The sequence below is a fragment of the Pseudochaenichthys georgianus genome, chromosome 4 (assembly GCF_902827115.2).
Source record: "Pseudochaenichthys georgianus chromosome 4, fPseGeo1.2, whole genome shotgun sequence".
In the NCBI taxonomy this organism is placed as follows: domain Eukaryota; kingdom Metazoa; phylum Chordata; class Actinopteri; order Perciformes; family Channichthyidae; genus Pseudochaenichthys; species Pseudochaenichthys georgianus.
The window spans coordinates 37,139,292-37,156,717 of record NC_047506.1 but is presented as its reverse complement, the minus strand read 5'-3'; the positions used below and the strand labels follow the sequence as shown (position 1 = coordinate 37,156,717).

At 39.7% G+C, this 17,426-nt stretch overlaps 1 protein-coding gene across 1 annotated transcript in view; it reads right to left on the bottom strand.

Annotated features, from left to right (window-relative positions):
- sass6 (SAS-6 centriolar assembly protein) overlaps positions 1-17,426 on the bottom strand; it is a 41,393-nt gene that overhangs the window by 9,417 nt on the left and 14,550 nt on the right. The window contains exons 10-14 of the mRNA XM_071202948.1: positions 11,335-11,424; positions 10,927-11,106; positions 9,592-9,673; positions 9,119-9,228; positions 7,211-7,296 (exon numbers count right to left, since the gene is read on the bottom strand). Of these exons, the coding sequence (XP_071059049.1) occupies positions 7,211-7,296; positions 9,119-9,228; positions 9,592-9,673; positions 10,927-11,106; positions 11,335-11,424 (548 nt within the window). The remainder of the gene's footprint in view (positions 1-7,210; positions 7,297-9,118; positions 9,229-9,591; positions 9,674-10,926; positions 11,107-11,334; positions 11,425-17,426) is intronic.

The following is a 17,426-nucleotide window of genomic DNA, read 5'->3' as shown; positions in this document are numbered from 1 at the left end:
CATAGTCTGGTGGCCATACCAGTAGACCAGAATTCATGTATTTGGGCACTCCTCTTTGATTCAGTTTAACAAATAACTTCCTATGATTAACACGATCAAAGGCTTTAGAAGCATCAATGAAACACATAAGATCCTTTTATTTTGAAGGCGAGTTTACGCTGTTGACAGGAAGTTGATGTTGCTATGGAAACAACATGACGGAGATAAGTAATATCTTATCTACATATAAAGACGGAGAAAGTAAAGAATAAAGTGTATGTTTAAATGTTAGCACCCCCCGAAGAGGCACAAGCTCTTACGTTGAGTCTGGATACATTCTAAATCATCAGTAAAGTCTACGACCATATTTTCGTGTGTGGTTCGTGTGCCATCGTGTGACCTTCTGTAGGCATCGTACTTGCTTCGGCTGTTGCTTGGCTGTTGACCAACTTCGGGGCCATTTTTGTGCGAAATTCACAATTCCATATTCGTGTGTCCATCTGATGTCAATTTCGGGACAGTGTGACAGGGGCTTTAAGCAGGACAACTCTCATCAACTGACACAAGTCGAAAATTGCATAAAACAAATCAAACTATGGATGTCATCCAACTTCCTCCAATTAAACACAGAAAAAACTGAAATGTTACTTCTTCGTCCAAAACGTATCAGGGAAAAATCCTGCGACCTCAGCCTGAACATAGCTGGTTCAACCATCCACCAAAGTCCATTCACCAAAGATCTTGGAGTTATATTCGATCGAGGGATGGGAATTTGAAAGCAAATGTATATTCGAATACTCGATTTACAGTAGACATTTCCTACATTACATTACAGGTGTGGTTCGATACCCAACTGCATTTCGGAAGAAGGGGAAAGGAGGGCCTGAGGAAACTCACTCCACAATCTTTCGTTGTTAAACGAGATTCTGCAGGTGAGTTGATCAAACACGCGTTCGCCGGACTCATCAAGTCACTCAGAGGGGCTGGGCAACGAAAAAGTTGTTATCATTAAGCCTACAAGCTTATTATCAGGCTATTATTATTATTATTATTATTATTATTATTGTTGTTGTTCTTATTATATTGTTCTTATTATTATTAATATTATTTCATCATTGTTATTATCTTTGTTGTTGCTTCATAAGGTTAAACTTGCCTAACATTCGTTTTTTTTTTTTAATTATCCTTAAGGCACCAAATATGTGACGATGGCATTTAACGAGGAAACTAAAAATCATAAATGCCACAACGACAGGGAGCGCCAGAACAGGAGAGGGGCAATGTTTGAGGAGCCGGGCAATGCCCTTTGCCCAGTAGCTTCGTTCGAGGCCTACCTATCAACACTGCCCGAATCAGCAAAGGCTTTCTACCACCATCCAAGGAAGTCGGTGAAGCGGTGTGGTATAGCATGGAGCCCTTGGGGGTGAACAACCTGGGGTCCATGATGACTCGCATTAGTGATTTTTGCCGGTCTCCAGTTGTCATCAGGTCAATGTCGCCACTCCCCATTCTTTGGGCGTGGTCCTTTTGCCGAGCTCCGCTGCTTCCAGTGGTGAGCAAGGGCTTGGATTCTTCATGACATTGTTGGTATAAGTCATCCAGTGCTAAAGCACCGCCTCTGGCGGTCAGTAGGGACGAAATAGAACGATAGTTACGGCTGTAACTACGGTTCTATGAGTCCCGGATGACCGCCAGAGTTCCCTGTCACTCAGACTTCTTGTGTGCTCGCGAGAAGATTCAGGGAACAGATCCTCTGACAATACCGGCTGATATAGCCGGTGTCACGTGGGTCACAGGTGACTTTGTTGTTATTGGTACTCGAGCTGCGCATGCGCGCGATGGACACGCCATGAAACGGCCACTGGAGGAAAGCTCTTCCGATAACCTACCCGTGAACACCACAGCACCACCTGCAAAAGAGTCTGGCATGGAGTTCATGGAGAGCTGCACTTTTAATAATATATTATTTACTATAATTATATCAATAACTGTAAGCGGGGAAGCAGGAGTGTTCGATTGATCGGCTAGCGTTACCAAGGGAACTACTTTATAGGAACTACTTTCTGACGGAGATTAACTCAAGCAGAAAGTGTAGGTTTTGGAGCAAATTAGCCCACATTATGAAATTATTTTACGATATTGTTGATTACAATGATTGTGTTATAGAATCGCAATCATACACTTGAGGCCGTTCTTGAACGTCATTATTGGTACGACAGTACTGCGGCAGGACCGAGGCGCTTGCGCCGAGGTCCGTACGCCTGTACTGGAGTTCAAGAACGGCCTCTCGTGTATGATTGCTTAAATGTGTTCATCCATTCAATGTGGCATCTGCTATAATGGGGTTAATGTATGATATTACTTAATAATACAATACATTATAATATATGATATGATAATTATATTTTAGTTTTATTCATTTCTTATTACATAGTTTCTCATTATTATTTTTATCGCTCATCTTATTTTTGATTTTATTAATATGTGTGAATCTGTGCTATCCTGTTTTTCACTCTTACCTTGTTGCTGTTTGAACTACTGAATTTCCCCACAGGGATTAATAAAGGTCCATCTTATCTTATCTTAATGTATAAGTTGATTTACTTCAATCTACTGTACTGTGTAAAAACACCCCAACAATATTACAAAAAATATACTGCATAAAGCAAACTATATACTTTATTTGATCTAAAACTGAGGTTTTTTCATTATAGTAGCCTGTGAAAACCATAACAAATAAGTGATTAAATGCTACAGTATTCAACAAACACAACTACAGAGCTGCAAACAGACTAAGTTCTACAACACCCAGTTGTCTTTGTGTATTTGTGAATGAAGCGTCATCTCATGGTTAAATCCTGTAATTGAACAAATGGGGAAATTTGGCAACGCCCTCTAGCAATTTGGCAACACCCCCAGCCACTGGGATCTGCTGGGCTTTTGACTGGGACACACCCATGTGAGTCCTATCTGGAGTGCTACATCTGTAGAGCCTCAGAACCTGAACTCTTCGACTCTTCTGAAGAAAAAGAATACAAAGACAATAACAAGGATCCATTTGGACATGGGTGAGTGTAAATATTACAGTAATAGTGTACTGGCAATGTGTGGGGAATACCGCGAAAACGAATAATAGGTTTATTGATGTATATTTTTTATCGATAGTCATGAACTTTGTATTCGGACAAAATAGACTCTCCATTTGCAAACATTTACTCTGTGTTAACGTTATTTTGGTGTGTAAAAGTGAGATTACATGTGTAGATGATTAAATTAATCATGTATTCGTCCCACAACGGAGACATTTACAGTGACATGTTTTTGCAATCGATTATTTTATCAGATGAGACTTTGTCATAGATTTATTTATATGTGTGCCTGTTATTATGTTACCGTCCTGGACAGATGAGACTTTGTAATCAGATGTAGCCTGTCTGTGTGTGTGTATGTGTATGTGTATGTGTATGTGTATGTGTATGTGTATGTGTGTGTGTGTGTGTGTGTGTGTGTGTGTGTGTGTGTGTGTGTGTGTGTGTGTGTGTGTGTGTGTGTGTGTGTGAGAGAGAGAGATCGAGAGAGACTCCTTCTCCAACCTCCCAAACCTTATTTTTATGTGTGCATTGTTATTTGTGCTTGAGCAACATTTTACTTGAACTTTATTTCAATAAAATTAGTTGTAATTATTGTCCTACATTTTAATTTGTTTTACAGAGATGTTTCACAGCTGTCTGGGCCTAGTGGCCCACGGGCGGCGTTTATCCAGCAGCCACAACATCCATCTGTGCCGGCCCCCAGGTCAAGATCTACTGTGGCTCAAGGGCCTTCACCAGAGCCATCACCACCAAGGACCAGCAGATCAGCATCACTACAGCTGCCTCCACCTCCATCTGCGGCTGCCACCAGGTCAAGATACACTTCGGCACAAAGGCTCCACCACAGCAATCACCTTCAACCCAGCCAGCAAGGAGGTCTCGTGGAGGTCTCGTATAGCACTTGTACACCCCACCTACACAGCAGCCCATGCACCATCACCCCTACCTACACAGCAGCCAGACCCACTGTTTTGGAAGACAGACAAAGACCTTGACACTGTCTTGACATTTATAATGAATAGTTGGTTGAAAGTTCTGATGTTCAATATTGTAAATAGTTCGATTTTTCAGTTTCTTATATTTATATAAATAGTTGGTTGAAAATTTTTTTTTATAATAAATTGTTGGTTGAAAAAAAGGTTGAATGCTCAATTTGTATTTGTACACATCACATGAACCTTGGTATGTAATATGAAGTCATTATTCAGTCCTGATGTATCTCAGTCCCTGCTTTGGTGAAAGTAGAGTGATAAACACCTATTTTACTCAAAATTCGAATTAATTTTTTTTCATGTTAGACATGAATAACACATTTATATACAGTGTAATTCAAATATTTCACTACTTTTGTGATCCTAGGACTTTGGTACCCAAATCTAAAACACCAAAACAATTCGATCACATGAGTAAATTTGTATTTTCACAAGAGTTTCGAAGATTCTTCAAATTTTAAGCTTTTGAGCTACTTATCTCATCAAAAAGTGCTCTAAGGTGAGTAATTTTCATATATAGCAAGACCAGAGATTGTCCTGAACATTTTGATATGTAACACATGGAGTGCCATGTTAGAAGAAATACATTTAAAAGGTGATTTAAGAAAACATCTAAAAATCGAGAAAATACCCTTAGGGTGCATTCACACCTGCCTTGTATAGTCCGGTTGAATCGAACCCTGGTGCGTTTAGCCGCTTGGTGCGGTTCATTTGGGTCGGTGTGAACGCAGCCCGAGACCTCTTAAGTGAACTAAACAACCGGACTCTGGTCCGCTCAAATAGGTGGCCTCGGAGCGCTTGCTTGCGAACTCTGGAGCGGTTCATTGCTGGTGTGAACGCAGTCCGCACCAAAACATAGGAAGCGCAGTATTTACGTGTCACAAGAACGCGGATATCTTCACAAATCTTTAGCGAAAGAGTCTTTCAAGACATCCTGCTGGATGATGTGCAGCAGCGCGGTCATTATGGGGAAAAGAACACCGACAGGCTGATCAGGAGCCCGACGCGAAGCGGAGGGATCTAGATCCTGTCGGATTCCCCATAATGACCATGTCGCTGCCCATATTATCCCGCTTATTACATGGCCACATTCTCAACAAAGTAACAACATGACTCCCAATATTAATTGAAATGCTTTTGTGGATTTAGAAAATGATTTTATTGATTTAAAAAATAGTTGTATGTATTGATTTAAATTGACATGCATCCGCTAAGAAAAATAGTCCGTTGTTACTGTTTGAGTAGCAACGGCAGGAACTGCTTCGATAGCGTTTTTGAGGAGCTTTTTGATTACAGATTTGAAAACATCGTTGCTTGCTTTAAAAGTAGCACAATTCATTATGTCAAACCTTGGAAAGTATCTAGATATCCCTGCCCTAATGCCAAAGTAACTGGCAATTGAATATGTGTCGCCGTCTGATGTCTATGTCTGGACCGCTGCGTAAAAAGGAGGGTTTCTGCCCGTTACTTCTCCGCTGTTTTCTTGTCGCTCTTGTCTTGTCAGTTTCAGCCAAACTGTATACAGTTAAATCGAACGGACTTCTTTGTACAGATGTGAGCGTCCTTAACAACGGTCAATAAATCCTTGACAGCAGTCTGTCTGTTCTGGATTAAAAACGTGTCACGTGTTTTGAATTGACCAATCAGAATCGAGTATTCAACAATGCCATGTAATAATGTTTTTTAACGGACGTTGTCTGATTATATAATCATATGCGCGGGCCGCTAGTGTCTGTTGATCTCCAGACTAAAAGCAGCATGAGAATAACCTGCCGAAAGTGCCGATGCTCCATGGCGGAGGCTCCGCTAGAAATTGCCGGGATTTGCGTTTGTACCCCCTTAATGTCTGACCAATGGTTGAACAGCATTTCCGAGCACATGACTTGTGTTTAAAGTTTATAGTCCGTTTGAGTTTTGCCCGTGTGAAAGCAAACCGAACCTTCTGAAAAATGAAACAATGTAACAAAACTGTGGTCTGGTGCGCACCAGAGAGCGGACTATTAGGTGTGAATGCACCCTTACGGAGCGTCCACACTACAGCTCCAAAAATAGCTTGGAGCTGGGCGTGTCTGGAGCTTGGGGATTTTATTCAAGCAACACGACCAACAACCAATCACATGAATCGGTAGGTGAAGAGGGTCTGGTCATACAAAACCGGGTGATTTGCTACGGCGATAGTTAGTTTCTCCTCCGACTTTTTTTGAAATATAGAAATGAATGGCGGGATATCTCTCCCAGCTTAGACGCGGTTTGATTGGCTACGGCTTCAGCTGTCAGATTTTGGGAAACGGGATTTGATTGGCTGGCGCTGGCTACTCCGGCGTCTCAGGCGACAGAAGTTGAACATTGTTCAACTTCTGTCGCCTGAGACGCCTCGCTCTGCTACCCACAATTCAGTTCGGCGAAAAAGCGCGGCTACGTGACGTCACCCCATTGAAAGTGAATGGGCAGATTGGAGCAGATTGGAGCTTTCGACGCTGTAGTGTAGACGGGCCGTTACGACTCCAGAGGGTTAAGGACATGACAACAACTGCTTTTTTCCACCTTCGGAACATTTCCAAGATTCGTCCCATGCTTTGCCTAGCCAATGCTGAGACTCTGGTCCATGCTTTTGTTTCATCTCGATAAGATTACTGTAATTGACTTTTCTCTGAACTACCCAAATCAACAACCGCCAAACTACAACTGGTTCAAAACCTGTTCAAAACACAGCTGCCAGGATATTAACCAGAACCAGAACATTTGATCAGATCACCCGTTCTCATTTCATTGCATTGGCTCCCGAATCACATAAGATCAGACTTCAAGATTTTACTGTCAACCTTTAAAATCATTAATTCCCCCGCGCATATCTAACAGGCTCCCACGCTTCCATAATGCCAGTCTCCTTTCCATCCCCAGAATTCACAAATCAGAGTGGTGTAAATATTTGGAGATTATCCTGTTGAACAAAACTAAGTATCATAAATGTGTTTGCCACATCTTATTTTCTGCAATATTCCAAAATACTATTGCTTTTTGTCGAGGGAGCCCTTGTATTGCTTTCTTCCGGGTCGGCATACAAAGCTACGTCATCACTGCTCTACTGTATGCTAGGTCTTCTTTAAGCTAAATACATTGTGCAGTCTTTGCAGAGGAAGTACTCACGTGTGTCTGATGGCTGCCTGCACTGATCGCTGCTCAGCAGGGGTGACATCAGCAGCAGCTCTGCCAGTCTGAGGGTAAAACTGTGCCTGTAAGCACACACGCACAAAGACACACAACACACTTTAAACTGCTGTACTCACACAAGATATGTTATGTATTATTTCTCCTCAAGAGTTAAAATTAAAGTTCTGGATATTTCCTTATAAGATTACACAAACCACAGATTCTAAAATGGACTTGCATTTCTTCAGTTAACCATTAATACGTATTTTTAGAATTAAAAATAAGCCGTTCATGGCTTTCAGTTAATATTTAGTCAAAATGTTTTAAAATAATTACATATGGTATTGTATTATTATTCAAGACCCTGTTAACGACTTTGTTGAATTCTTATCTCAAGGCATGAAATATATATATATACACAAACTGTATATATATATATATATATACACACAAACTGGTCAAACTATACAAACTGTATACAATTTATTATATATATATAACTGTATATTATTATTCCAACAAATGAATGCAAAGATAAAAAAGGCACCAAGCTGCAATTTCCTTTTAAGTGAAAAATTATTCAAAAGATAAAAAGGTATACAATTTAGAATGATATATGATACATATATATATACACCAGTGACGTGCGGTGAGGTTCATGGCTGGTGAGGCACTGACTCTTTCAGAGTCAGATTTACAAATATTATATTTTGACCTTAATCGAAATATTCGGTTATTTTCAAAAGCTTTTTTAGTCTGATGCTTCGATTCATTTTAAACAGACCGTTCAACAAAAGGATACCCAAAATCTAAATATTGGATTGTTCTTTCTTAGTAAGATCCCATTTTCATTACAATTGGTGTCTTACCTTGACTTGAAGATGAAGTCCATGCTATCATTCTGGACAACAATCTCTATTACTTTTTTGTAAAAGTCCTCCTTATCTTCCTCTAGTTTAAAAAGTCTAGCCTGTTGTTTGCGTCTACCGTCTCTGCGTAGAATAACAATAGCAACAGGAACCTGTGGGTTCACGTGCGCCCCCTTCAGTGTGGCAGAGGTTATGGCTGCCTCCCCTGGTGCTTTGTTCATTGCCGTTGTATGATGAGACCAGCGAGCCTAAATATCATATATACGTGAAATAAGTTATTTAGAGACTATGGATGGTGAGGGTAAATGTAATCAAGGGATCTACAAACATTACATTGGTGACACACAGTGAGATGGTGCAGGCATGCGCTTAGGGTCCGCTTTCCAGCCAGTTTCTGTGGGGTGACGCATTCTGAGGTGAGGCAGATCTCATCTGTGCCTCACCTCACCCCACAGTAACTGGCTTGAGCGTGCTCACAAAATAAGTGCCCGCGTTAAATTAGTGCCCACGCTCCAGCGAGAGGCAGAGCTCGTCCCTGCCTCACTTCTCATCGCTACCTGTAGTTGTAGCGGAGCTCGGCAAATTTGCTGATTTTGACTATAAAAAGCGATTGGAATCATACATAAATCACATTTACAACACAGATCAGTGGAGACATTTTATTATTATTACTATTTAGTTTTTCTTTAGTTGTTTTTCCGTTACATTGGAGTATGACAGGTGAGGCTCTGCCTCCCCTGACTGCACGTCGCTGATATACACAAACTGTATATATTAAATCCTATTTATCATAACGTTTGTAGCAATATCCCGATAAGATTTGTGGTCTTTGGGAGGGCTATTTCTTTCAGAAGCTATGCTTTCTGCCCTCCAGCTTCAACTAACGTTGTTTTCTTGTACCTTGTCTGTATATATTATTTGGAATTTGTCTAATTAAAAAAAGATGGAATATCGGTTTTTTTCAACTGTGGCATGTGGTTCTGACATTTTAAATAGATGTTGTAAAGTTGTGGGTAAAATTACAAGCATCTCCTACCCTCGGGGCTGGTGCTGTGGATAGAAGTGAAGGGGTGTCCATACACTCAGGAGACTGGGGCTTTCTGGAGAGCTGCTTTTCATTTAGCTGCTTGTTGAGCCAGTTTATAACTGTGAGGGGAACAAAAGGTAACAGAGACAAGGAGTTGTGATTCTCACACTGTTAGACGATTAGCTGTTTGGACAAACCCACTTATCTTTAAACTGCCAGCCAATTAAACCCAATTAAACTTATAACCCACACATGAGCAGGCAACATAAGTAGGCCACATCATGTGTACAGCAGCTAACATCAATAAAAACATAGATTCTGATGAGGTAACTGGACATTTCTGAAAAACGTGTCAAAGTACGATTCCAAACAGAATGTGTATATGAACATGTCTAAACACTGATGCACTAAGGAGTTTATACATTATTATATGGATGGCAGTGGGTCTGTTCATCGTTGAAATGAGAGGAAAGCTTCCTCACCATTCTCATTGGTTTTCAACACCTCTCTGCTTTCATTGAGCTTCTGTATTGTCGTCTCCAGCTGCTCCTTCAGTTTTGAAACCTGAAATATATGAATAACATTTTTATGAAATTATTTATTTTGAATGAATTTGCAAAGTTAGCTATCTCCCTTGCAAACTGAAATCTGCATTGCACGTTCTCTCGTCTCATTCAACAAGTTGATATTGTTCAGTTGGATAAGAATTACACTTAAAGAGCTATTGTGGCTCTTTTCATATCCATAGACACAGCACTAACATTATTCCAACAAATGAATGCAAAGATAAAAAAGGCACCAAGCTGCAATTTCCTTTCAAGTGAACAATGATTCAAAAGATAAAAAGGTATACAATTTAGAATGATAGAGATAAAAAAGGGGGAGGAAAATCCACCTTATGTGTGATTATCACTATTAGATATTTTATAGATAGAGGTGCACGGAACGTTTGTTTAGTCTCAAGCCAATAACATTACTCATACATTAGTGCTATAGAAGCAACATGTAAATAAAGGCTACCATTTTAGAGTGACCTGCTTGTTTTCTAATACTTGTGTTTGAAAATCCTTCAAGTTCTTTAGCATAAAATATATTGAATATGGTGTTTTTCTCAAGAGACTTGGCTTATTCTGCAAAAGGTGTGAGAATGTGTAAACTGTAGGGGTGTTTATTGCAGATTTGATCACAATATAACATCCATTCTTTGAACACATTGTGATATTTGCCGATATCAAATAATAACATTTTGATCCAATGCAATACAGTATGCAATTCATCATTATTATCTTATTGGCACATCACAGTACATATTGTTACACTGTACATACTTATTATGTGCACATTTCTACTTTATATCATTCTTTTTATTCTTTTTTTATCTTTTATTGGACATTTTGCTTTGTTATGTTTATATAAATAATTGTATTTAATCTTCTTACATTAACCTCTTATGTTATATTAGTACTGTTTTTTTAATCTTTTATTTTTGTAATCCTAAAATAGAGCAACTGTCGCAAAACCCCATTTGGATAATTAATTCTGATACCAACTAACAAAAAGAAATTAAAGTGGTATTGGACTATTTTATTACACGTCACTAAATCAAGCTATTTTACAGATAGCTCTACTGTTGTGAAACCTTGTTCTTTCATTCATCAAGAATATTTTTGTTTTTTTAATCTTTGTTCATTCTTCGGTTGACATAATTCCTTATAGCCAAGCATTTACATGTGTATATAATTAATTATTAATTAATTATTAATTAATTAATATATGAGGCAGTTTACAGCGTTCTGAAAGACTTCTCAAACACAGACCTGCTCCTCCTTGCTGCTGAGCTGCTGCTGAGTGCTCTGCAGACCCTTTTCAACACTCTGGAGTTTTTCTGATGTGTCCTGGAGGACCTTCTCCTGTGACACGGTCACAGTGTTTTTTACTTTAATTTTTCCAACCAGGCCTCGAACCTCGCCCTGCAGCTTCTTAATGATGCCATTAGCCTGGGTTCAAAGAAATAGGAAGTAAGAAAGTGGACAGAACAAGATGCAGTTATACACTCAGTTTATAAGGTACAGAAGTGATTCTGTTACTCTGTGCAACCCATTGAAATCAATGAGGTTAGGCTCAGTGTTGAGAGTAGGAGTGTGTTGGTGTGGAAACAAGGATATGGATGCTGATGGTGGGGTAACAGTGTTTCCTTCATGTGTTCAGCCTGCAGCTTCACTCACTTTTATCAGCTCCTCAGAAAGAGATTTCACTGTGGCCTCGAGTTTCCTATTGTGAAGTTCTTTACTTTCAGCATTTTCTTCAATTGATTCCTGGAAAACAACAAAAAAGATACATTATATGAGCAAAAAATCAATAGTGTTATTCTATACTCCTCTAACTGTCAGTAAATCCTGTTCAAGCAATTATGCATTTAGTATTAGGTGTTACTCAATAAAAGACCGTCATATGGGAATTTCAGTGATTTTTTTGGCAAATATAGCCTTTTGAGATTAAAATACTACAAGACAAGATAGTAAAAGTATTAAACATGTCTGTTTTGTTTACATATGCATGTTTATTTATTTAGAACTATTGATGTAATTAATAGTTTATTAGAAATAAATAATGATATTTATTTTTGTTTGATTTATTTAAACAGGCAGAGTAACTCAAGATGTCAAAAAAAGTGCAGTGCTGTAAAAAGTAGAAATAAAAGGGGAAATAATGTTTTGCCATTTTTTTTGTTTTGTCGTTTGGTTTAATGTTCAATTATTCTGAAAGACTATAATCATGTTGGTGACGTAGGCCCATGTAGATGTAGCGGTTGGTATCTCCCATGTACTTCGCTTAAAGGTCCCATGTCATGGCCATTTCTACTGATCATAATTCCATTGTTGAGGTCTACTAGAATAGATTTAAATTGTTCAATGTTCCAAAATCACAATTGTTTCTCATACAGCATCTGTATATATGTGTATTCACTCTAGGGGTGTTGAAAATAATCGTTTCTACGATGCATTGCGATGCGGACGTGGACGATTCGGTATCGATGCAGTGACGAAAGATAATCGATTATAGCGTAGTAACGTTGCTTCCTGATTTTTCGGCCGCGGATTTGCTATAACGTTTTTTTTTCTGTCACTTTAATATCAAATCGGTCGATGACGTAGAGATCAGGGAACAGACGTGACAGCGGCACAGCAACACCAAACACGGAGCCGTCTGCTTTATCCACCAACACAAGAACACCAGTCCACAACCAACAGCAGAAGGACCCGCTCTGAATCACTCCGTGTCGCTGTGGCTCAGAGACACAGGGATTTATGTTTTTCAAAAATAATCGCGTTACAATCATGTCAGGTTTTTGGTGGATTTAATTAAGTCTTGGATTGCAGAGTATGAATGTCCTCTAGCAATTTTCAGACGATATATACATGTGTAAAGTTTGTGAAGGCAGGAGGAAAAAAGCTTCCGCGATCACCGTCTCCTCTGTTCCTCCAAGCCCCGCCCCCTCCCTGAAAATAATGAGTGACATGCTGATAGTGACCCGATAGAAACTTTGTTATTCACTTAATCACTGAGATATAATGAAGCTAATTTAATCTCATACATTCATGGGATTTATGCAACAGTAAGACATAGAATGTAAGTGTGCACCCACATGCAGTATTTTTGTTTGTATATGCCGTTGTAAATACTCCTGTTGTCTGCTGTGTTCAGACTCAAGTCCTGTTTGTGATGCCACATTCAGAACATTCAGTGTCCTTTTTTTAACAGAAGACTGTTGCTCGACTGCAGAAGCATTATTTTTTTTGTTTTTGAGGATGGAACAACTTCACACACAGATATAGGGAGGCTAGACCTATACAATTCATTTATTTTGGTTTATAAATTAATGTCAAGACATTTATGTTATTGATTTCTGAAGCACTTTCTAAATAATAAAAAGAGAGTTCATATGTATTTACTGCATGTATGCATTGATGAAAAATAAGCCATGTGAGGGCTGCAACAAACGACTAATTTGATAGTCGATTAATCTATCGATTAATGAAACGATTAATCGACTATTCGGACTATTATGCCTTGCACAATTTCTCAAACGCTCTTATTTAGCCATCAACTTTTAGATTTAGCTTGAGGTTGTTTTAGGCATGTGGAAACTAACAATGAAGACAATAAAGATGAATACTTGATTAAAAAATACATATTATTAAATTAACTAAACAAATTGTTTACAAAATGAACATTGCTTTTCATTTAAATTAAATAAATTATATTTCACATGAAAAGAAACAACAGTGTTTTAGCAAATAATAAATAATGTGATAACAGAACTGTAAACAGAAAAGCTGAAACTTTAACAAACTAACTAATTCAGTTATCTCAAATCATTACCCCATGTTTATATAATTGAGTTATCTCCGTGTGTTGCTGCTAGCATACATAACACCTGACGTGGAAACGTTACTCGTGGACGGGGCTACAGAGCTGCTAGAAAGACAGTCGAACCCGGTGCATTCCTCCGTCTGGATGTGGAGCACTTTTGCTCAATGTTTAGACACATTGCTCGTGTTGCCGCCCTTACATGCTAAACTCTTATTGCACTTTTGGCAACGAGCATCGAGTTGTAAAGTTTAACCACACCTCTGAGCGCGTTCTCTCCGCAGTGTGTTGCTGCATGTAGCAGCCGCGTGTGTGTAAACTGCCCCGCCCCCTCCCACACAGACCAGGGAGAGATCTCGTCTGATCGAAAATACATCATAGACGCATTTGTTTGTCTTTTTACATATTATAAACGAGCTGGCCACACGAAGACTGCGATATAATGTTTTTGTATCAATAATACATGACATATATTTTTTAAATGTCTCCAGTACCAATAACGTTGTAGCTTAACGGCGCGTAAAACGCACGTGATGACGTCACCAACGAATCGACGACTGAATTAGTTGGCAACTAATTTGGTAATCGATTTTAATCGATTAAGTTGATTAGTTGTTGCACCACTAGCAGTAATATAGAAAATTGAGGATGCAACGCATTGGTATGAATCGTGAATCGTGATATCGAATTGAATCGAATCGTTGACAGGATAATCGGAATCAAATCGAAGCGTGAGACCAGTGAAGATGCACAGCCCTAATTCACTCTGTCCTAAATGGCTTGTTGGAGCTCCTGCCCCACCTCTCCCTATGAGCCCACTGTGCTCTGATTGGTCAGCTAGCCCACTCTGTTCTGATTAGTCCACCACCGTTACAGCGGAGCATCAGTGATTATGTGTTACAATGGCATTAGCAACCAGAAAATGACACCAGTAATGACAAACAGATGAGAATCAATGATGCAAACACAGGTATGGTGAAAAAAGAGAGAACTATTCGAAGCAGAAAAGAAACAGCGTAATATACCATCTGACAAAGGCCTGTGCTATAATGCTTCAATTAACTGGCTATTCTTTATAATATACTCAGATCAATAGAGACAGATGTTAAAGGTGGGGTAGGTAAGTTTCAGAAACCGGCTCGAGATACACTTTTTGTTATATTCCATGGAATGTTCTTAACATCCCGATAGCAATGAATATCTTCAGTGCTTTGACAAAAAATCCATAAAAAATTTCATCTGTAGAAGCCGTAATACTGTAAAATGGCCTACCTGCCTGTCAGCCTTCCATCGGGGCACAAACTTATCTCGTGCCCTCATTGGTCATGTGCGCATTCGTGTGTGTTGGAGGAGGGGCTCTATAAGGAAGTGGCAGATTTTCTCCGGTTGTGTATTTTCAAATTCTAGCGATCTCGAGCCGGTTTCTCAAACTTACCTACCCCACCTTTAAGTTATAATTCAAGGGTTTTTATTATTATTTACAGCAGGGGTGGGGAACCTTTTTCTTTTCAATTTTTACAACATCCTCAGAGGGCCGTACAAATGATTGAACTCAACCTCTGCTTAAAAAAACTAAAATCACAGCCCATTCATTTGGCCTTTCTTTCATTCTGTGCTAAGAAAACGCAACCTCTCAATCCAGATATCTCACCATGACTCGCGTATGCATGCATGTGCACGGTTGTGGCATGACCACCAAAACAGAAAGATATGGACACAAGATGTGTGCAAATGTATTTAGTATCCTATCCATGTGAACATGATTTAAGTGGGGGGGACCTAACCTCCTCAAGGGGGTCCGGGGGCATGTTCCCCCGGGAAGATTTTTTAAATATTGAAGTTAAAAGCATCAATCTGGTGCACTTTGAGAGCAACATTAGGAGATCTATGGATACATCTCAACACCCATATGAAACAAAACTGTAAGCAGATTCTTCTTTTTGGATATTTTACAAATCACTCCCCTTTTAAACTCTATTCTTGTTGTTTTTAACAACTTTTTGTTTACTGTCATATAGTATTTTATACCTGTTTTTCATTTAGTCTCATTAATGACTATAATGATCATATCAAGGTGTGCCTTAACCTCACTGAGCTGAGGTTATTTGAGCCTCTCAGGAGAGAGCTCTCTTCCACCTGGTTGTAGAAAAGCTCTTTAAATTCGTTAGCATAGCTAGCTAACCAGATGCTAATAACAACAGATCGCCACTGTGCTTACAACTAAAGACAAAAACTTCGGCATGTGTACGGCTCCTTATGGGTACTGCAATATTTGAAGAGCTGGAGCGACGTTCCGGTGCTCTCCAGCTAGGGCTGTGCATCTTCACTGGTCTCACGATTCGATTACGATTATCCTGTCAACGATTCGATTCAATTCGATATCCCGATGCATCACGATTCATACCAATGCGTTGCATCCTCAATTTTCTATATTACTGCACATGGCTTATTTTTCATCAATGCATACGTGCAGTAAATACATATGAACTCTCTTTTTATTATTTAGAAAGTGCTTCAGAAATCAATAACACAAATGTCTTGACATTAATTTATAAACCAAAATAAATGAATTGTATAGGTCTAGCCTCCCTATATCTGTGTGTGAAATTGTTCCATCCTCAAAAACAAAACAAATAATGCTTCTGCAGTCGAGCAACAGTCTTCTGTTAAAAAAAGGACACTGAATGTCCTGAATGTGGCATCACACACAGGACTTGAGTCTGAACCATAGACTGTATATATAAATGGACGTAGTGTCCGTGACGTCACCCATAGGATTCTGCAGATTTGCCGTGAAGCCCTTAGTAGGCGGAGTCGGCCACTACCGGCTCGACTGTGACGTCAGAGTCTAATCCCGCCTGCTCCAAATAAGGGAAAAGAGGCGGAGCCGAGGCGGGACCTGCTGCCTCCGAACTGGAAATAAACAGAGCTAGCTCAGGCTAAGAAGCTAAGCTAACATGAAAAACATGCAAAACATGCATACCAAGTTACTGCTAACAGTGTAGTTCCCCTATATAAATTTTACATTCATAATATGAGACAATCTGCAAGAGAATTAGCTATATTTTGTTATTCTTAATGCTTGTCATTCACACGTTGAGAAAAGACGGACTCCACCGCCCGGACCTAACGGAGCCGCAGTGGGCTAGCTCCGGGATGCCGGCTGGAGCTAGCCCCCTGCGGCTCCGTTAGCTCCGGCGGCAACCACTGGGATAATTGGGTCCCCTATTAACATTTGCTCCCGTTTAGCATTATGGGCATCATAGCCATAGACTATAAAAGTCTTACCCAAGGCTGAATCATAAACTAAAATGTATATGTATGCATAAAGGGTTACGTCCTTAGCTGGCTAATAAGTAACAAGCTAAGCTACCAAGCCCACAAACACCTGCGAACGGGGTTAACATGTATAATATTATCATTTTAGACTTCTTGGAAGTTCTGTTAGTACATTCAAGCGCACAGCACGACATTTTAATTGTCTGGTATTTGTAACAATATTCCCTAAAAAGGCACAATCACCACGAACAAGGCTAAAGCTAAAAGGGTCAAGTACACTATGACTAACTAACGTTGTAGCCTCTATGGTTGTAACCTAGCAGAGTGGACAAGTTGCTGTTAGCTGACAATGAGGCATGTACGTGTCCATCAACGTGACCACGCCCTAATGTATGCAAAAACTTTAAGACCTAATATAAATAAAAGGGTAGGTGTTAGAAAACAGTACCGAAGGAGTGGCAGACCGGGGTGGTGATCCCCCTTTTCAAAAAGGGGGATCAGAGGGTGTGTGCCAATTACAGAGGCATCACACTACTCAGCCTCCCCGGGAAAGTTTACTCCAAGGTACTCGAAAGGAGGGTCAGGCCGATTGTCGAACCTCAGATTGAGGAGGAACAATGCGGATTCCGTCCTGGTCGTGGAACGACGGATCAGCTTTTTACTCTCG